Here is a 21,864-nt window from a genome sequence, read left to right on the forward strand (position 1 = left end):
ATGATCCCATGGAAGAGAAAGTATTCTCCCTGCATCCCCTCTTTATCTCTTTAAATGTACTTCAGATAAAAGCAGCTGCTAGACAGGTCAAGGCCTTACCAATCTTATTACTCTAACACAAGAGTGTTCAACATACTTTTCTACAGCCATCTACTGACTTTACGGTGCTATTGCCACTGCTGTTTAAGCCCTGCTGAGAGATACCCGAGTATATGTGGAGCAGGGAAATGTTCGTTCTCTCTCTCTCTCTCTCTCTCTCTCTCTCTCTCTCTCTCTCCACCCCCTTCTCATTTCTTAAAATATATATATCTGAAGATGGCTGGGAGAGTCGTGGTTAGAGGACGAAGAAACCCTTCAAGTATAAAATGCAATCCCCCCCCCCCTTTTCTTTAAATCAAGGCAAGTTTCTCAATAGTTTTCAATAGAAGGCAGATTATTCATCATATCAAAACAGGCTTTGCACACACAGAAACACACACATGTGGTTCAAAAGGGCACCACTTTCTTGGGATTCTGTGGTGTAGAATTTAAACTTGTCCAGCTCAGAAAACAAACAAACATATTTTAACTGTTATATCAAAACTATAATTTGTGAAATTGCATGAATCACTACCAAAAGACGCAGTGTGCAATGGGAATATACAATGTTGGGCTCGTTTATCCTGGACAACACCAACAATGTGTGTGTTTTTAGAAAATAATAAATTAATAAAATACTACTCCACATCCTGGGGCAGGGGCATGAAAGAACGACAACATAAGTGATCGTTGTAACAGGAGGATATGAAATAATCAAAACCAGTGACAATTATTGGTTAAACTTTTGCAATACATGCATTTGGAAAGATGTGACCAGGCAGTAGATTGTGCAACATTTCATAGATTAAAACAAACTGTTCTGGAAGTGGTCCTGTCATCTTTCTGAGCATCACACACATATGTGGTATACTTGGGTGCATGTGTGTCCTACTTTAGAGAGGACAGTCCTCTTTCTTAATCTGCATCTATGCATGCATATCAGCATATGCAAATCAACCTCTTTTGCAGGGTGCCACATTTCTCCATTTTGAGGGGTGCATAAGTGGTCCCCCAGTATGTGGGCAAACACTATTGTTTCACATTGCTCAAGGCTCTTCTTGACCTGTGATACACAGTGCACACTTACTTTGCAATGGCCTACTTAAAACCAATTTACAAGCAGAAAAAATGGGGGGGGGGCTGTTTGTTTATTTTTGGTTAAAAATAGAGTGGGGAAATTACAATTGTTGTGAAGCCTATTATCCCCTTTAACAGCTGAGCATAAACTTCACCAACTGCAGTCTGGGAAATGGCAAGCTATGCATAACAGGGCGATGTTAAAACTCATGCCCATGAACTGACATGTGTGTGGCATGTGCTTTAAAGAAAATATGCACTCAGAGATTTAACTTCCATAGAGCTGGAGAAAGGGGGCAGAACCTGCAGAATGACACTTACAGTAAAGCCACAATAATAACATCAAAAACTAAATTGAGAGCCAGTATGGTGTAGTGGTTAAGAGCGGTAGTCTCGTAATCTGGGGAACCGGGTTCGCGTCTCCGCTCCTCCACATGCAGCTGCTGGGTGACCTTGGGCCAGTCACACTTCTTTGAAGTCTCTCAGCCCCACTCACCTCACAGAGTGTTTGTTGTGGGGGAGGAAGGGAAAGGAGAATGTTAGCCGCTTTGAGACTCCTTAAAGGGAGTGAAAGGTGGGATATCAAATCCAAACTCTTCTTCTTCTAAATTGAGAAAAGGCATCCTCACCAAAACACATGGGGGGGGGGGAGGAGTAATTAATGAGGAGCAGATAACAAAAAATATGTCTCTATTTGCCAAAATATATATAAGAAAAAAAATCACTGAAATAAGTAAAAGACCATCTGACTTTTCCCAGGTTCTGAAGTTCTACAATGCCTGGCCTTTTTTTCTGAAGTGAAACAGAATTATTTGGCCTTTCCCAATGTTCTGCTTTATATATCTGGATTTAGTACAGAGCTCTGTGTGAGCTCACTTTGCTGCAGCTGAGTTCCTTTGTACCTTTTCCCCTTGTTTTACCAGTGCAGACATGCACTAATTAAAAACACAGCAAAAGGGGAACAGGGAGCAGTTTTTTATGTGATTATACATTTGGTCACATCAAACTTGTTCCCCCTTTGGAGTTTCACGAATGTGCCACATCAAATGTGGGCATCAGCAAAAACACCACAGCAGAAGAATATTGAGGCAATCATAAGTGTAATCACATCAATATTTCTTCATCGGGGCACATGTGAAGATCAGTAGCATGGGGGTGAAGAGGGGCATATAAATTAACTGAAGCAAATGAAAGCAATAGCACTCTGCACATGTTCCATTTCCAGAACATTTGCTGCATTTGAAAATATCTGTCAGGAAGCAGGAAAGAGTGGTCTCGGGGGCTGTGCCCGCAACCCCAAGTTATACAACTCCTGGCCCTGCTGCTGCTATCATTACTGGGGGTAGGCAGAGATCTTTTGTATGCACAGAGGCTCATCACATAATTTATAACATTTATGGTCCACACATTGCAGAAGCCTTCATGCATAGTGAAGTGGTCTCAAGTTAAATGGGGATTCAAAAGAATTGGAATCCAGGGCAGAGTGAACATGGGGAACATTAAATGCAGGGAATGAGGCTCATCCTTGGGAAACACACTTCTAAAGCAAAACTGGGACATGCAACAAAATGTTAAAGTGCAGAATGCTGCTGTTCAGAATACCAATGACATCAACCACTCCATCTTCTCCCTCGGTATCTGCTCCCTCCCAAACATTAATCAGCATCCAGTGGCCTCTGAGCATACTGTTCTCCTGGGCTGATTTTGGGGTTTCCCCCCTTCCTTTGTTTTTCTTTCTAAATATTTTGTGTACACCTGCAAACTTCGAAGTTCCTCTAGGCTTATAAATGTCTCCTTCTTATAAGACTGAGGGAGGCATTCCATTCAGTTCACATTTAAAGATGAGTGTACCTAATCCACACTATGAAATGATATGAGAACCAAAACACAGCTATCCTTTGAAATGCACACTTTTCCAAATTTTGCAATGCAGTTTTCCAGACAAGTAATGTGAATAAAAATCCATATGGTGAAAAGTGTCTGAAAAATGGCCATATTAGGGGGAAAGAACATTGGGGGGGGGGTGTTTGCTAAATTGTATCTATTAGACAAAAATTAATGCAAGCCTGCATTAGCAAATTTTGAATTGAAATGCTGATTAATTTTTGAGAATTGTTTTATTTAAAATAAATTGCACATTGATGGAGAAATGTGGAGAACTTAACCAAGAGAAACCAAAGTGAACAGATTCTCCCATCCTTCTATATATGGGCAGTGCAGTTTTGGTGACATAATGAATCGTACTCACAGCCTGTATATGAGAAATAAGGGAAGAGATACATACTGAAAGAACTGGCTCCTAATTCAGACCCTCCTTTAATTTAAGGGGGAAATGTAGTTATATTTGTGGGTGCTCAGTCAACCAGTGACAAAGTCCTGCCTTAAATGAAGTCCCTGGGAACCTACATCTCCAGCTTAATCATACAGGGCAAAATATTGTGTAAATAATTTAAACACATCAGCTAAATCGTTGAATCATTCAGTGTGCCGTGGCCATTGGCAAATGGAGTGGCACTTGCTAAAGCAGCCCACAATGAGGTTCGCTGTGAGATATGGTCGCAAGGGGCGTTTGGGAGCACAAACTAAAATCTTGATGATGGAGTGAACAGCAGTTGAGAGATCTTTAAATACCGTGGCATCTGGAAGCATTTCAGTGTGCCACCCTAGGATGCTCATATAAAACTATGCTTCCCTGAGACCAACTAAATACCACTTCCTTGCGCAACAAAATCATGTTTCAAGTTCGGGTTCGTTTGGAGTTTTAAGGAACCCTTTAGCAAGCAAAGCATGGGTTCCACCACTTAGCTATTCTCCTTCCTACCCAAGGCATTTGTTTATTCACCTTTTCAAATACTTCTAAGTTTATATCCGGCATTGTGGTCCTTAAGTTAATTACTGTGCATTGTGTGCTGTTTAATGTCTCTTCTGAATCCACAGCAAATTAATTTCATTGACCCAGTCCTAGTATTATGAGAAAAGGGACCAAAAATAAAATAAAGTGAACCTATCCATTCACTCTGTCCATCCCATTCAGGCTCATCAAGATGCATACAAAGCCTAGCCACAAAACCCAGAATGCCTTTTATGCTTTATTTGATGGAGATGGCAGAACCAGAAGCGTATTCGTGCAGAGGCTGCACACGAGCAAATGGTTGGGGATCAGGTATCTAAAAATTGCTACTTCCTGCCAACAGTCCACTGAGATCTTCATTTGGTGAACTCTGGTGCCCTCAGCTGGCTATCAGGGGGAAGACCTTTTCAGTGGTGGCCCCTCTTCTCTGGAATAACCCCCCCAAACTTCTGGGAGGTACTTTTACCTTTAAGTGTCAGGTTAAAACTCCCCCCTTTTTTTATAAAGACTCTTGGCTAACTTAACTTTTTGATGACATTGTTTACCATTTTATGGACTTTTAGATTTTAACATAGTTTAACAATTTCCCTGTGGCAGACAGACAGTTCTGTTCTTTATTTGCAGATCTTCCTGTTGCTTAATTTTATTCACACCGTTGTACATGAGGTACATCGTCAAAACAAAAAGTGACTAATAAATGTCATAGATAAATCCTACAGAAGCATCTCAGCGCCAGCAACTGTCTTAATATAAGGGCATTTGAAAATAGGCTTCTTTCCCATATATGTAATTTATCTGAATATGTGATTCTTGAATCAAAGACTTGAATAAGCACAGCATGGACAGGGGGGGCAAGGAAGGAGAAGGCAGAGTCTTTAGACTGGGGTGTATGTGTGTGTGGGGGGGTGCTTTTCTGGTTGGCAGACCAGATTTTTATCTCGCCACCCCTGGTGATGTCAGGGGATGCTCTACTTTGAAGCTAGTTTAGAGTCTTGCAGGTATCCCAGTGTGAATCACTCTTCATAAGAAGTTGCCCTGTGGCATCACACTATGTGGAGGGCACTAGTTAGATGAGTCCATACACGTGGTCTGAATTTTGATTCCTCTTCACCCAGGATGAAAGTGAATGCAAGGCAATTTGAGAAACAATAATAATAATAATAATATCTCAGAACAATGTATCAAGGCTTAATTTAAAACAGGCAAAGAGGACCCTACACCACCATTCCTATAGTTTAGATGTCTCAATGAAAACAATGTGTGTTCCCTAGCCCTCAGCACACTTCTGCTGGCAAAACGACCATGAGCAGGGTCCCAGACACAAACGGCAGATCTTAAGGAGATTTGAGGAAGAGATTCCTGAAAAGTGGAAAAGCGCATTTCAAGGCCAAAGTCAGCACCTTGAATTGACCCCAGAAAAAAGGGGAGCCAACAAAGTTGGCATAAAATTGGCCTAATAGGGCTCATTCTGCAAACCCCCTGAGACAAAGCTGACTAGAGCATTCCAAACCAACTGAAGAGATATGCAGTTTTCACAAAGCAGTTCAGAATTATCTCACATGATTGAGACACCTACTGTCAGAGATATGCACAGAAAAGTTCTGAATTGCTGTTGTTTGCTGCATGTATCTTAATGTTCCCAAACATTCATTGTACTTGTCACAAAGAAGCAAAGGGGGGAAGGTGAGGAATCACAGTTTTGAATCCATGTTTTCCGTCACATGTACAACTGGCTTCCCTCTGAACTATACAGGCTAAATGCATTAGCACATTTTACAAGGAATGGTGCTTAATATATGAAACAGCTTGTGCAATTAAGCTGCCACCCACCCCACCCCTACACACACACATGCATTTTAAATTTGCTAACTTCTGCCTATTCCACACAGTTATCTGCAAGACTGAATAGGTGGTTATATATTCAGAAGCAGAGCAACACACAGTGCCTCTGCAATATCTCTCCCTTCTCTCTAAGTGAATAGAGACTCAATGGGCAAATGAGTCTATATTTGCTGGGCTCTGACCATCTTTGCCTGAGTTCACCCCTAAATTTATTCCTTCCCATTTCTGCAACAATCTGCAAAGAAATAATACTTTGCACAAAAATTCACATTTAAAAAGGAATTCAAATATGTGTTTCTAAATGCATTCCCTCTCCAAACGCACATATTGAAATACATTTTGTCTCCAAATACATGTAGAATATATGTGGTTATTCATTTGCTTCTGCCTTTGAATTGAGAACCATATAGAACATTCAATAAATGTGGAAGCTGGTAAATAAACAAGCCCCAAGTGAAACATTAGTATGGGAGGTGTGGAGCAGCTTTGGTCATATTGGCATTCAAATATTAAATCCTCACCCCCATTCATCTCTAGTCTGAGAGTTCCAGAAGTATCAACAAAAACCCTAAGGGTTTACTAAGAAGCCATATATGGTGGTATAAGTGACTACAGCTCAAGTTTATGTTGCAGTAAAAGGTAAAGGTAAAGGTACCCCTGCCCATACGGGCCAGTCTTGACAGACTCTAGGGTTGTGCGCTCATCTCACTCTAGAGGCCGGGAGCCAGCGCTGTCCGCAGACACTTCCGGGTCACGTGGCCAGCATGACAAGCTGCATCTGGCGAGCCAGCGCAGCACACGGAACGCCGTTTACCTTCCCGCTGGTAAGCGGTCCCTATTTATCTACTTGCACCCGGGGGTGCTTTCGAACTGCTAGGTGGGCAGGCGCTGGGACCGAACGACGGGAGCGCACCCCACCGCGGGGATTTGAACCGCCGACCATGTGATCGGCAAGTCCTAGGCGCTGAGGTTTTACCCTCAGCGCCACCCGCATCCCTTTATGTTGCAGTAATATATAGTAAATATCTTATCCCAACCTAATCATTGCACTGCATTTTGTCAGAAGCTCCATTTCAGAAAGGGATCTTAATGTGGTACCACCTCCCATTTGGAACTGTCTCCCATTACACAACACTCAGGTATCATGTCTATGGTCTTCTCTCCTCTTTCGACAAACCCTCTCAGTGGAGATTTTTAGACCAGTTGGTATTTGCATCAAATTTAAAATTGTTTTAATATAAATGTTTCAACTGTTATAGTTGTAATTGTGTTCTATAGGTTTTATCGCATTGTGAAATCACTTTAGGCGCTTCATAGGAAGAAAATCATAAAGGAAAAAATTAATAATAATAACAATACTTATCCTTTCCTCTTTTGACTTGGCATAAAGCTTCTCTAAATGCAGCTACCACACAACTGTCAGCAATGAGGACATCTGAAATCAACACCCAGTGAGACCAACCTGTTCACTTTTAATAATGATCCCTCAACTCAGTGTGGCTGCTGTGCCATATATTAGATTACTTCATATTAACTTAGATAATAATGCATTTTCAAATATCACATTAGAAGGAATTAGATTCCAGTGGTTAAACTGAAAATAAAATTTCTGATAGTGCTTTAGTGAATCTGATTCTGTGAGCCTCAGGAGTGCGGATGAGGCTCCAGAAGTTTCGAAAGGGCGGTTAAAGATGTTATTAATACGATAAAGGAGTATGCACAGTTATAGCACATGAATCATTTTTACATCAAAATTTCTCTGTTTTTGGAGCAGAGGCACTCCACAGACAGCATATAAAAGTTCTCTGAACTGTGCCTCGGGGCTGTGTCAACTAATTATTTCTGTATTTGAAATTCTGTTCATTATGAAATTGATTACTCCAATCAATTTTTCCCCATCTTTTTTCCCTGAAACAAGTCAAATGGCACTCTCTGGTTCTCCCATTCAAGGAAAGTACAGAGCTTTCGTTTTGAGATTATGAAGCATAGTTTTATACAGGAAATTATTTTCTCTACACTGAATTGGACTCAGAGCTGAAGCATGCCAATCAGAACCTTCTAGTACAGCCCCTCTTGGGTATTGTACTTCAAGGCAGGAACTGCATCATTGAATGATCTCCTGCATCAAAATACTAATATTGATAATCCCAGCATACAGAAAATTAGCATGTGTTAATAAGAAGAAGTCTAAGCTATTCATATTTCTGATATGTTAGCTTTATTCATGCGGGGGGGGGGGGAGAGAGAGAGAGAGAGAACAACAAAATAAGGGGAAACATTCCAACATGTGATCTCTAACCATTAATTAGAAATTAAGACATCAGTACATTTCCCACTGTTATGTTTTAAGGTTCAAGGATAAGCATAGTCAGAAAGACGTCTGGAAAGGAAAGGGGGGGGAAAGCTATTTTATTTGCCCTTCTTTGGGGACCAGGCCTCCAAACACACAGCCCATCCTCAGGTATGTGACAGAGACCAATATACTGGACGTTTTCTATCAGAAATGAATTAAAGTTTTTTTGGGGGGCGCGCGTATGGGGGGGCAGGCAAGAGCTCCCTGTAAGCAGCATAGGTCCTAAACAGTAGGTCCTGAGAAGAGTTTGTCAAACATCAGTGGTAACCATATGGTCCAACTGTAGATTCTTAATAAGTACAAATACCATTCACCTCGATTACCTTACTCATCTACTGTCACGCTCAACTGAATTCCACATTTTTCAGGTTGCTTTGTTTCACTTTCTATTAGCTTGCTGAGAGTACAATCAAGTTTGCTAGCATGCACTTTCTGCAATCTGTAGCATTTACATTTGTGACACAATTGTGGGGAGCCAGGGAGGAACCCAGGTTGGGAAAGATGGAACAGTGTGATCCAAACCATTGACTCATGACTGAGAGGCCAGTTGCCATTGGCAAGGGATATGAAATTCAGCCAGATCATTGGAAGAGGGGTGGGAAGCAAGAGGTCTAATTTGGTTCCATAAAGAAAGCTGGATAAATGGTTGTGGGAGTTGGAGAGATGGACAAAAATGTAATTTGTCACAGTTTTTCTTCTTTCCAAACTTAAGTTGAGTTTGTTAAATTTCTTAATTAGTCTGCCATCAAAAAGCATCATGAAAAACTATTATGCACCTTTCTCCTAACATACACATTTTAATGCAATTTTGCATAATATGCAGCGCTTTCCAAGCAATTTCTGCCAATCCAATATAATGCAACTTTGTATGTTATACAGTGGTGCCTCGCAAGACGAAATTAATTCGTTCCGCGAGTTTTTTCGTCTTGCGATTTTTTTCATCTTGCGAAGCACAGTTTCGGAAAAGTTTTGGAAAAGCTTCAAAAATACCAAAGTCTTCAAAAACCTCAAAAAAGGCTACCACACCGCGTGCTATGAGTTGCTCCTCGAAGTCAAGTCGCAACTGTATTAACGGTTTTAAGAAAAAGGAAACAAACTTGCAAGACGTTTTCGTCTTGCGAAGCAAGCCCATAGGGAAAATCGTCTTGCGAAGCAGCTCAAAAAACCAAAAACCCTTTCGTCTTGCGAGTTTTTCGTCTTGCGAGGCATTCGTTTTGCGAGGTACCACTGTACATACTTTCCCCTAAAACTTTCCTAATACTGGAAAATTGTATTGTAGAATCCAAAAAGTACATATTTCAGCCTCCCTGAGATCTAGTGATGAAGGGTGGTATATAAATCTAATAAAATAAATACAAATAAAATACAAAGTTAGCTGTGTTTCAGTTCTTGTGTTGTTTTGCAAAGAACAAACAAAGTACCGTATGTTTTAATTTTAATGCAAGCCTACTTTGTCTGCAACTTTCCTGAATTAGTTTGTACTTTCCAAATTAATCAGCCTTGAATTTCTCCCTTATCCCTAGTTGGGACAAGTCAAACAATTATTCCGGCAATCAATTTAGTCACTGGTGATTGGGCCTGTTACTCAAAGCACAGAGCCCCTGTTGCAGAGCTGCTCAATATGGGTTTGGAATTATAGTGGGGAGTGTGGGGGGGGGGAGAGAGAATAAAAAACTGCAGTTCTAACTGCAGCTTAATTTGCAGGTTTCCCTGGTGGGCTGGCTGTAAAGATCTATTTTGTTCCTTTTGAGCCAATTTGAATAAGAGGCCATCGTGGGATACTGCTTGGAGGTCAGCGCCGAAATACTGCAAATGGCTTCATTTGTTTTGGAAAGAGTTCTTTTGATGCCCAGTCCAGCCACCTCTGTGAAGGATATTCCAGAAGAGTACTTTAAGGAGAATTGATGTCAACCAAGCTTTAAAGCAGCCATCGAACCCCGCTGCTGCTCACTGGCTCATGAACACCCTGGCCACTTCATGTCAGCTCTGTTTTTGTCTGTGTTAATTGATTCTAGCCTATATAATTAGTTTCCCGTTTTACCTTTTACAGTGCTTGGGCAGCTGAGGGGAAATGAAACAAAAGCAAGGAGGTGTGGGCAAACTGGGGGGGGGGGGTGGAGAAGAAAGATTTCTTGACTTGGAAAGTTGGGAAGGAATGCTCAGAAAAGAGTTCCGACCAAGTTCTGAAGTAGAGATGGAGAACCATTTTCAGCCTGAGGCTGAGTTGCTTCTTAAAAGCCCTTGGGTACCAGTTGCAGGGAAGTGTAAGTGGGGAGAGCTGCTGTGTGCTCAGGTCCTACTTGCAGAGGCATCCAGTTGGCAGCTGGCAGAAGAGGATGCTGATGGTCTGGTCCACTGGCCTGATCTAGCAGGCCTTTTTTCCTACTCTTACGCTTAAGCTTAATGTGAAGGAGGGAAGAGTGAAGATCTTATTAGTCAATTATTGCAAGCCAAAAACAGTAGCATTGCTTGACATGGAAGAGATGTAATTGGTGCCTCTGTAGTGTCCTGGTGTACAACTTGGCTTGGAATATGGCCCAGTTTGGGAAAATTGACCTGTAAAGTTGGAGTTTTGAGGCACCAAAATAAGACTGATAAATGTATTTCCGTGTGGTGTGACTTTATAACATACAGAAATACGGAGGAACATGGATAACCTCCACTGCCACCATATAAATAGGTTTGGTTGATCTGAACATTTTTCCTCTTCTATAAATGAACAAAACTGCTGTTAAATGAAGGTCTTGTTAATATTTTGGATTCAATGTAAGAATACCTGCAGATATACTTACCTGGTAGATCATGACAAAATATCACATGATTTGAATTTAAATTATACTTTTATTCTTTGATAGATGTTTGCGTCTTTTTTATATATGATTTTGCTTTCTACTCTGGACAATAGTATCTTTCTCACATTTACTGATATCTGTATATTTCCTTTTCCCCCTAATGAATATAATAAACATAAATATAGGAACAATATGGAAGAGGGTGTGGCTGCCCAGCAGAAACCTGAACGTCCCTCCTATAAAACCAGCACATGCTTCAACTTTCTGCTGCAGGTCCTACTTTGGGTATACGTGACAAGATTGCATCTCTCAGGGGCAATTAAATCCATAGGTGGGTTACATATCATGTGAAGTGAAGAAGTGCCTCCTTTGATTCGTCTAAAACCAGCTGCTTTCTTATTGTTCAGGAAGTATATGATGGCTTTTTATATCTTGGTAGAAATGCTAACTTTTTAAAATACGAAAAGCACAACACATTTTCAAAGAGATTTGTCTTGAGGTCCAAGCCAAGCACGGCATGCGTGGAATGTCCATGCATTCCATCATGTCTTCACAAAGAGCATTCTGTAGACATTCTACAGTGGGACATCATTAGTGTCTCCACTGAAAGACAGGGCTGTTCTCCAGTTCCTCTTGTTTCCTTGACCTAACAAGTATTTTGTTTTCATCCACCGTTTCCCTCTGAGAAAGGCGAGTTTCCAAGCATGAGCTGTCTTTCAATCACATGCCAGGGGAGCCCTCCTAGTCCAGTGAATGAGAGTGAAGATGTTAAGGGCGATGCACAGGGATTCGGGGAGGTTTCATTGCCAACTCCTTTAGGCTGTTATTTCGCTTTTAATGGGCTCGCCTCCCTCCAGCCCACACTTAGCGAACCAGTTGTTGTCATGTGCCTGGCTGAAGATGTATCCGCAAAGTTAACTTGACGCAGGAAACTTCTTTTCCTTCCATCTTGACATAGCAGCAAACAAAGGAAGGCATGCCAAGTGACAAAAGCCTGCTGGGGACCTCTCCTCTCTTTTGAAGATCCATTTCACACCCAGTATTCTGGTGGGCATGGAGCATTTCCCGCACCGTATCTTGCAAAAATGCACCATTCTGCAAAAGATAACTCCCCCTCATAATTGGTTAGCTGAAATTTGTCATTCATGTTCCAGCAATGCCACTGGGGGAAAAAATGACACTACGTCATGGTATTTTTATGGGGGTGGGGGGCGTGTTTCAAATTGGCAGCCCGCTGGCCACTGATCACCACCATTATTATGGCAACAGAGCAGCAACAGAGTTAAAACTACCAAAAAAATATATGCTTTTTACAGGGAAAAACTTTCTGCATCTAAGAATTCAAAATATTTTCTTCCAGCTCTTTCAAAAAAAAAATATCATTTCTTCCCACTCATTTATGAAACCCACTCAGTGCCGGATTTACGTATAAGCTAAACAAGCTATAGCTTAGGGCCCCACTCTCGGGGGGGGGGGGGGGGTTAAAGAAAAAAACCCTGGGTGTACATTTCCAAAATAGAAGATAAAAACAAATAAAATAAAACCTACATACAGCAACAGTGTTTTGTGTTGTGTAGGCTCCTATGATGTAAGTAATGGGCCCCGCCTGCTCCCTAAAATATTATGGTCCATCAGTTACCATATAGTGTATATTCAACACAAAAAACAGTGACAATTTGTTGTTGACAAAGGACAGCTGGACATATAAAGGGCCCCATTACCTTCAGTAGCTTAGGGCCTCATCAAACCTAAATCCGGCCCTGAACCCACTGGTGTGCCTCACACTACTTCTCAGCCTAACTTACCTCACAGGGTTGTTTTGATGATAAAATGTGAAGAGGGTGAACCAGGTACATGACCTTGAGTTCCTTGGAGAAAGGGATGGGATATAAATGTAATGAAATAATTTTAATATTTTTTATTAAAAATAAAAAACCACACACACAGGAAGTAGGTGTGCACAACTACCCCAAAGGGAGATAAATTTCCCTTGATTGCATTTTAAGGCATATTTACAAAATTTGCACTTCTCAAATCAATACACAAACCTAAACATAACTTCCCTTCAAAATCTGCACTTCTCCATGTTTTACAATGCAGTTCTCCAACTGAATAATGTGTATAAGAATGTATATATTAGTGAAAAGAATGTGTGTGTGTGTGTGTGTGTGTGTGTGTGTGTGTGTGAGAGAGAGAGAGAGAGAGAGAGAGAGAGAGAGAAACATACAAAAATGCATTCTATTACCTGAAAATCATTTGAAAAAATGCATATATTGGGCAAAATTACATACAAAATATACTAAGAAAAATGTGCATCTAAATGTATTTGAATTTTTATGTAGACCTGTTTTTATTTCTAAAGACAAAGATATGCAGAACTAGAGCAAACTGAACTCAAAATGAAAGAGGGTCACCAGAATTGACAGAGACATCTATCCCTTCCATTCATCCTCCTCACAGACACACAGACAAAGAGCCCCTTATAGATTTCCTCCCTGTATACTTTTTTTCTCAGTAAAGCAAGCTCCAACACTGGAAGTAAGCTGTGAGATAAGCACTCTGGGAAAGAGGCTGCAAGGAGGAAAGTGGGAGTCTTCGGGGAGGGTCTTGCTCCCTTCATCCATTTGCACCTTTGGGAGCACCACTTCAGTGTTTACCTGCTCAGACTCTGGCCCCTTCCATCTTCTCCTGAGGTCTTTTTCCCGGTGCCCTCCCCGAGCGAGGTTCAGAGGGCAATGATAAAGCACAGGGCCTTTTCAGCAGTGGCTCCCCACACATACTATGCTCTTTCCAGAGAGGTCCACCAGGCACCATCAGTGGCACCTTTCTGGCCCCAAGTAAAGACTTTCACCAGCCATTGTGCTGTTGGTTGACAATATTGTATATTTTTTCCTGCTGTTTTATTTGGTTTGTTTTTCCTGCATGGTTTTTATCCTTATGCACTGTTCATTTTTCTTTTTTATTATTATTCTAGCATATGGTTCTTTTTCTGTTTTTCAGTTATGCTTATTGTTCCTAAAAGTTAGCATATCGCTTGGATATACTTTATGTGGCAATTGGCCAATAAATTGACTTCTTTATTGCACCTAACATTTTACTCGATGTAGACCCATTGAAATGAGTATATCAAAGTTAGCCATGCCCATTGATTCCAACAGGTCTACTCTATATAAGATGAAAATTAGATGCAACCCATAATTATAAATTTATAGTTAAAACTGAGCACCTTTTTTTCTACATCATTGAGAGTGTTCTATGTTGAAACACACATGGCTCTCAACTAGGTAAAGGTAAAGGGACCCCTGAACATTAGGTCCAGTCGTGACCGACTCTGGGGTTGCGGCGCTCATCTCACTTTATTGGCCGAGGGAGCTGGCATACAGCTTCCGGGTCATGTGGCCAGCATGACTAAGCCGCTTCTGGCGAACCAGAGCAGCACACGGAAACACCGTTTACCTTCCCGCTAAGAGCGGTACCTATTTATCTACTTGCACTTTGACGTGCTTTCGAACTGCTAGGTTGGCAGGAGCAGGGACTGAGCAACGGGAACTCACCCCGTTGCGGGGATTCGAACCACCAACCTTCTGATCGGCAAGTCCTAGGCTCTGTGGTTTAACCCACAGCACCACAGTGTAGATAAAACTACTCAAGGACCTCTGTGCCGCCGCCCCCCCCCCCACGCCCCAGCTGTGGCAGGGACCTAATGGGCTATTGTGGAACTACTGTTCGTGCTATGCCACCTTCTTCAGGCAGAGAAAGGAACATCAGCGTGTAACATCAGCCCTTGAGATTGTTTTGCAGTATGAAGCTTCATTGTTGAGCAAGCCTGGTGTAAGCACTGGGAGCCTTGCTGATCGGTGCTCCAGCTTTCAGCTCAAGTCATGGACCTCAGGAGCTCCAGGGGCTCAGGAACGTTTCCTCCAGAACTAGCTTCTGGAGCTAACAAATGAACCCAAATGTGATCAGACTTAATACAGCTGCTCTTACTTCCCAGCATTAAATAAATAAATAAATAAATAAATAAATAAATAAATCCTTGGCTTTGTTTGCTATGCTAATGCTCACATTGCCAATTCCGCTGCCATTTATTCACTGATGCAGTTAAGAGGATGGATTGGCAAGCAAAACACTTTTTAAAAGATTATTTTAGAAACAGTTATTTTATGTGGGGTGAGGGGGTGGGGGGAGAGAGAATTAGCATAACAGAGTCAAGATACTGCTGAGTAAAGCTTCCCTGCTTTAAATATAGATGCAAACTTATCTTGACGTAGAGAGAGGGTCGAGAGACTGAGATCTATGTGCTTTAATCATCTGTTTTAGAGAGCCGATGAGAATGTGCTAATCGTGCAGTTTTAAGCCAGGGAACATGGCTGCACTTCCATCATGGTTCTCTGCAGTTCCCTAAATGTACTTTGACTCCTGACTTTAATACAGGGTTTAGGACATTCTGCCAAAATGTATACAGACACAGATGTCTCCCCAGAGCACCATTATTATTATTATTATTATTATTATTATTATTATTATTATTATTATTATTACAGTGGTACCTTGGGTTACATACGCTTCAGGTTACAGACTCTGCTAACCCAGAAATATTACCTCGGGTTAAGAACTTTGCTTCAGGATGAGAACAGAAATTGTGCTCTGGTGGCGCAGTGGCAGTGGGAGGCCCCATTAGCTAAAGTGGTGCTTCAGGTTAAGAACAGTTTCAGGTTAAGAACGGACCTCCAGAACAAATTAAGTACTTAAACGGAGGTGCCACTGTATTATTATATCACCTATTATTATTACTGTCATCCATCTCTGGGATGTCAATGTTCCTTCTCTTTTCCAAAAGTGGAACTGGAAAAAGCCTGCCATTTGGGTGGGGTACAGAGAATGTAACTCATTTCGCACCCCTGTTTTGCCACATCTTAATCTTACACTTGTGACAATCTTACAGCTTTTGGTCTGCAGCTGCAGAGCAGCAGATGAATACTTATCTGGAGATGTCAAGATTTTCCTCCGTTCCTCTTCATGTTGTGCAGTGTTTTGTATGTGCCCTTACAATATCTAAGCACAGAAATACGAACACCGTGATCTGCACTTTACATCAACTCTGATGGCCCAGTTTTGATCACAGTACCCTGTGCTGGTAATGTGCCATTCATTATTTACTGGAAGGAGCCAGTGATGGAAACTCGAGGATGTAGAAAAATAAGAGCTGTGGGAAACCTCCAGTGTTTCTTGGGGTTCTGCAGATGCAATTGCTATGCCAGCAGATACTTGGAAAGGAGGGAGATAAAGCAACAAATGGGGGGGGGGGGACTCATATAGATACATCATCATCATCATAATCAGTGGTAGTATTTATTAAACCTTACTACCACAAAAGCCACATGTTTACTATTATTAATTAGTATTATCATTTGTAGTGCTACTACTACAAAAAAGAGAAAGACTTATAGAAATGTGCAATTTATTATTATCATTACTGCTTCCTCCTACTGCTGCAAAAGTAGGGAAAGCCATATGGATATGTTGTTGTTGTTGTTGTTGTTGTTGTTGTTGTTGTTGTTGTTGTTGTTGTTGTTACTACTATGAATATTGTTATTACAGTGGTACCTCGGGTTACATACGCTTCAGGTTACAGACGCTTCAGGCTACAGACTCCGCTAACCCAGAAATAGTGCTTTAGGTTAAGAACTTTGCTTCAGGATGAGAACAGAAATTGTGCTCTGGCAGCGTGGCAGCAGCAGGAGGCCCCATTAGCTAAAGTGGTGCTTCAGGTTAAGAGCAGTTTCAGGTTAAGAACAGACCTCCGGAACGAATTAAGTACGTAACCCGAGGTACCACTGTATTACCATTGCTACTACTATTTCTATAAAAAGAAAGGGAAGTCATAAACAGATGCTGAGGAAGAAGAGGATTTTATTAACTTTGGTCTCCTAACAAAGAGGGATTTTTGTTTTGAACAAAAAATCCTCTGGTAGTTTGATGAATACTCAGCAACCATAGATGAAAACAAATGATAAACTGACCCTAACACCAGCCAATTAAAAAATTACTGGGATGAGATGCTGATTTTTTTTTGGGGGGGGGGGAGGACTGGAATCCTGGAACAAATAAAATATTCAAGAATGGGAATTCTCGGAGGCCATCACACATTACAGTTAAACATGTACACCTAAAGGTGTGGAGTGCAGATAGGGATGGTTTCACACACTTCCAACTCACAAGGGCAGTGAGTGACTGCACACCCCACAGAATGCCTCAGCTAATCTCAGCTCTCCTAAGAACCCCGCTGGATCAAACCATGAATGTTGGAAGACACACAAAAGAAAGTACTTATTTACGCAGCACATAGTTTATCTACGGAACTCACTTCCACAAGGGGCAGTGATGGCCACCAACTTGGATGGCTTTAAAAAAGGATTAGTCAAATTTATGGAGAAGTCCTTCGATGGCTACAAGCCATGATGGCCAAAGCTCTGCCTCCACTGTTATGTACTGAAGTTCTCACCCTGGGCCAGCAGGGGGATACTGTAGATAGTTATGCAAATAAGGGATCAAAAGTGACGTTCAGTGATTGGATAGTTTTAGAAAGTTGTTACAGTTACGTTGTACTGGAGCTCTATATAAGCAGGCTGACTGAACCCTTCAGTTCAGTTCTGTCCTGGCCTGTGAATAAACAAGAGCTGTATGAATAATCGCTGTGTCGTCTGATATGTTCACCCACAACTTAACATCCACGACTGCAGGCAAGGCTTATGAATACCACTTGCTGGATATCACAGGGTGAGAGAGCATTCTTGTGCAGAATATAGAAGGGTATGTAAATATATGTAGGAATTATTTTTCCTGCCCCAAAGTCAATGTTACAGTTTTTGCTCTGCCCTCTTTTGCTTCTGCCACCACACCCTCTAGCATACAGGCCCCAGAAGGTTGCCCAAAAGGAAATGGTGCCCTCAGGCTGAATTCACTTCCCCTCCACATCACAGTTACAGGATCTCATGAGTACATAGGCTGAGGCCATACCTCAGCCTGAAATCCTGGGAGCTGGTGCAAGTTGAGGCAGATGGAACTTGTCTAGATAGACCAACAATCCAAATCCATACACCCAAGCAAAGTTATTTCATCAGTTTAAACAAGAACATTACAGCTGTGACAAAGCCAAGGCTTTTGGTTAAAAAGTCTCAGCCTTTCAGGGAGTCGAAACACAAGCTGAAGACAGGCTTCTGGGGCTGTCATTGTGCTTTTTATAGCTTTATGAATTACAGCTTATTTCTACCTAAGGCTGTGATCCTAAGCTGCTGCACAGCCTTAAATAAGCGGGTATGATTCATGTTTCAAAGTCTGGGCTCCCCCCCGCCCCATCCTCAGTCACAATGTGAAATGAAATAGGAAGAACACACACAACAACCACTGCCACCACACACACACACACACACACACACACACACACACACACACACGTTGTGTGTTTCCTCCAGCATTTTCTAGGTGCTGCATCATAGGGCATTGAATTCAGTGCCACAAGACCCCTCCATAAAACAAGGAAGCAAGATGAGATTCAGAGGATGGGGGGAAATAAAACATGCCAGCGAGAAATGTTTTTTTAAAGCACATCTTGGGACTAGATGCAGAAGATATAAAATGGAAGTGGGTAGAGGGTGATTTGGAATAAAATCACTTGCAGTCGGGGTGAGTATAATAGGAAGAAGGGAGCTCAGGGTATAGATGAAAGGGAAGGGCTTATTCAAAGGAGGAATCTCAACAAGGCTCTTTTTTAGCTGGTCTTCATCTGAAAATCTTTGCCTTTTATTACCTGACTCTCGGTTCAGCCTGGCAGAGCACAATACAGGTGGAATTACATTTGCGAAAGGAAGCCTTCACCAAGAATTGTTGCTAGCAAACATGAGTGAAATAGCAAGTGGGGGAGATTGCCTGCCTCCCTATTCAAAGCATGGGGATGTATACAACCAAGTTATACTCAGAATAGACCTCCCGAATTTATGAACCCAAGTTAGGCATATCTAGTAATTTTCATGGGTCTGAGTACAGCTAGCATTGGATACAGCCATTGCATTTATATGCCTTGCTCTTGGAATGGGAGAATGATGCTGACCAAGAAGGTAGAGTCAATTGTAAGATGACCCCAACAACACACACACACACACACACACACACACACACACACACACACAGTGGCAACACCAGAAAAACATGGGGGGGGGAGAAGAAGCAAAATATATTTATAAGAGAGCAAGTAAGAAAAATAACAGCATACATTAAATGGGAGGGGAGTTGGGGGGAACAGCTTCTGGTTCAGGAGGGCTCTTCCTTCCCCATGAGAGCAGCCCACATTATTATACTGTTATCTTATTAGTCACTTTTTATTATTATTACAAAATAACTCAAAGTTATTTATAACAATAAATAAACAACACATGCATTAAAACCAGCATAGAACAAATCAGAAAAAAAATCTAAAATTATCATGTTTAAAAGGTAGGAATAAATTATTCCAAATGCTGAAGAAGGCCACAGATAATTAAAAGTTAAAAGCCTGGTGGTAAATGTGTGTGATAAGTAAATAATAGAATGAATGAATGGATAAATAAATAAATAAATAAATATTTTCTTGTCTCCTGTCTCCCCAGGTAAAGGCTGGAAGTCACATTAACCAAATTCCGGATATTCACTGCGGCATGTATAAATAATAAATGGATATCAACAAGACCTCCCTCAGCAGAGGAGATGATGAGAAACTATAATTTAGTGGTAAAGTGGATACTCAGTGGGTTCCTTTGCAAAAAACATTGGGAAGAGTTTATGTTTGCTTTAGCAGATGATAAAATAAGACTTTTGTGACCCTGCTGTCATCCAAACAGAAGTACAACCTGACTCTCACTAGAAGATTTTCAATTCTGTACAAAGCTCACCCTTCTCACAACATGAGAAATCAGTTCTTGTTCTCCTTTCTAAGGTTGCATTACAAAATCTGTCTATCGCAATACCCCCCCTCGAAAAAGTATACTCCCTCTTAATCATAAACTGAAAACAACGTCTATGCTTTATAATACCGTACTTGATTACCTCTGACCAGTGCCAAGCATGGGACCTTGCATGTATTAAATACACCCTTGAGTTAAAAACACATACACACACAATACAGAACCATTTCTTCAACAGAGGTCCTTTCCAATAGCAAGGAACAATTCACCAACTGCCCAAAAGGATTTGCATATTGTTACACTTACCCTTAGTTGACCTCTTTCACAACTCATCTGCTGTCTTGAAAGCTACAAGGAATTAAGAGTAGGGGGGAGAAACGTTAAAATAGTAGGTCTTCAAAGACTGAAATTTGCAAGGATTATTGACATGTTGCCTGTAAACAATATGAGAAAGATGAGCAGACAGGCCAAAAGAAAGCCATGGTGGCAGAATGAAATTTAGGAGAGAAATCTGGGTCCTGATCAATCCAGAATGGGAGCTCATGGAGCTGAAAAGTGAAGGGGGAGACGAAAAGGTGAGATGCAGTAGATCTAACATGCCTACTGATATCATAACCACCAAGATCCAGACTTCAGAACTCCAGTCCCAACCGCTGTAAAATCTATTCTGGAACAACGAATCAAAGATATTGATTGCCAGTATTTTATATCCAATGTCCACAGAACATGCTTGCAAACATATACTGGTTTAATTTTAAAATTTACTGGATATGCTACATATCTGTATAATTTTACTATCCCCAAAAATCACCATGCCTTTTCTAGGGCCAGATTTAACTGTCTACCTTCCGCAAGGGGGTTATCAAAGTATCCCATATGATGATTGTTTTATGTCCCTGTGGGAGGAGAAGTAGTCAAAAGTTTGAGTCGTGTCTTATTTGTAAGTAATATTCCTGCAGAGGAACCTAATAGATTACTTTGCTTCTTGCCCAACATCCCTTATGAAGAAAGACCCTGCTAGGACAGTGGAATGGCACCTGGAATATTTATTGGCTGACAAAAAAAACAAAGTAGCAACAGAGTTAGTGGCCAAGTTTCTCTTCTTTGCTCAAAGGTCTCGTAAGATGATTCAAATTGCAATTAGAATGAGAATGTATTTAGCAACCTGTATTTCATGTTTCAGCTTTTGCATTGTGAATTTGTGAGTGTTTTATCCTTAGTATTGCATTGTATTTTAAAGAAGTGTATGTTTCAATGCTTATGGTTTTATTATCTGTGTATGCTCTGTTTTAATGAGTCTGTGACTGTACAATAAATGATTGATTCCCAGTCATCACGTTTCTGATAGCTATGTTAGCAAAGTCACTTAAAGTCAGGCAGCGACCATTTTGCGCATCTTCAATTGGTGTGTGACAATTAATGCATGGGTAGTTTGCACCCGGAAGAGGGAAGAATGGGGGCGGGGGCAGAACATGGCGGGCCGGGCTTATGCATGCTCTGTCAATGCATGTGGTAGCTAGAAAAGCAACCCCTGCACAAATTGGGGGTTGCCTGTAATACAAACAAAGTCCAGAGGAAAAAAAGAAAGTCTAGTGTCACTTTACTGAGGAAACTGAACAAAGACAGTGTATAATTCATCCCCACCTTGAGGCTCTTCACCCTCAATTTAATAGCTTGCTTTCGCATTTGCATAGTTGGGATTTGAAAGGCATCTTGCTCCAAGTATATAAAGATTCAACTAAGCATTGACCTTTCTCAGATCAACTTCCTGCTGTTCCAGAGAACTCACTGTTCTCTGCTTTCAGTTGACTTCTACTATAGGCTGGTTTCACAAAGTTTTAGCCAAAACCGTTTGGGCTCCCAGACCAATTGAATTTTATTAAATGTTGCTTCATAGAACCTTTGGAATAGTATTTCCTTATTATTCAACAC

General features: G+C 41.2%; 1 protein-coding gene across 17 annotated transcripts in view; it reads right to left on the reverse strand.

The window, feature by feature from the left end:
- RBFOX1 (RNA binding fox-1 homolog 1) overlaps positions 1 to 21,864 on the reverse strand; it is a 1,459,388-nt gene that overhangs the window by 461,508 nt on the left and 976,016 nt on the right. For all 17 annotated transcript variants that reach the window (XM_077918365.1, XM_077918364.1, XM_077918368.1 and 14 more), the window contains one exon: positions 20,239 to 20,280. In XM_077918365.1, coding sequence (XP_077774491.1) covers positions 20,239 to 20,280 — 42 coding nt within the window. The remainder of the gene's footprint in view (positions 1 to 20,238; positions 20,281 to 21,864) is intronic.

This window comes from Podarcis muralis, chromosome 14, assembly GCF_964188315.1.
Source record: "Podarcis muralis chromosome 14, rPodMur119.hap1.1, whole genome shotgun sequence".
NCBI lineage: Eukaryota > Metazoa > Chordata > Lepidosauria > Squamata > Lacertidae > Podarcis > Podarcis muralis.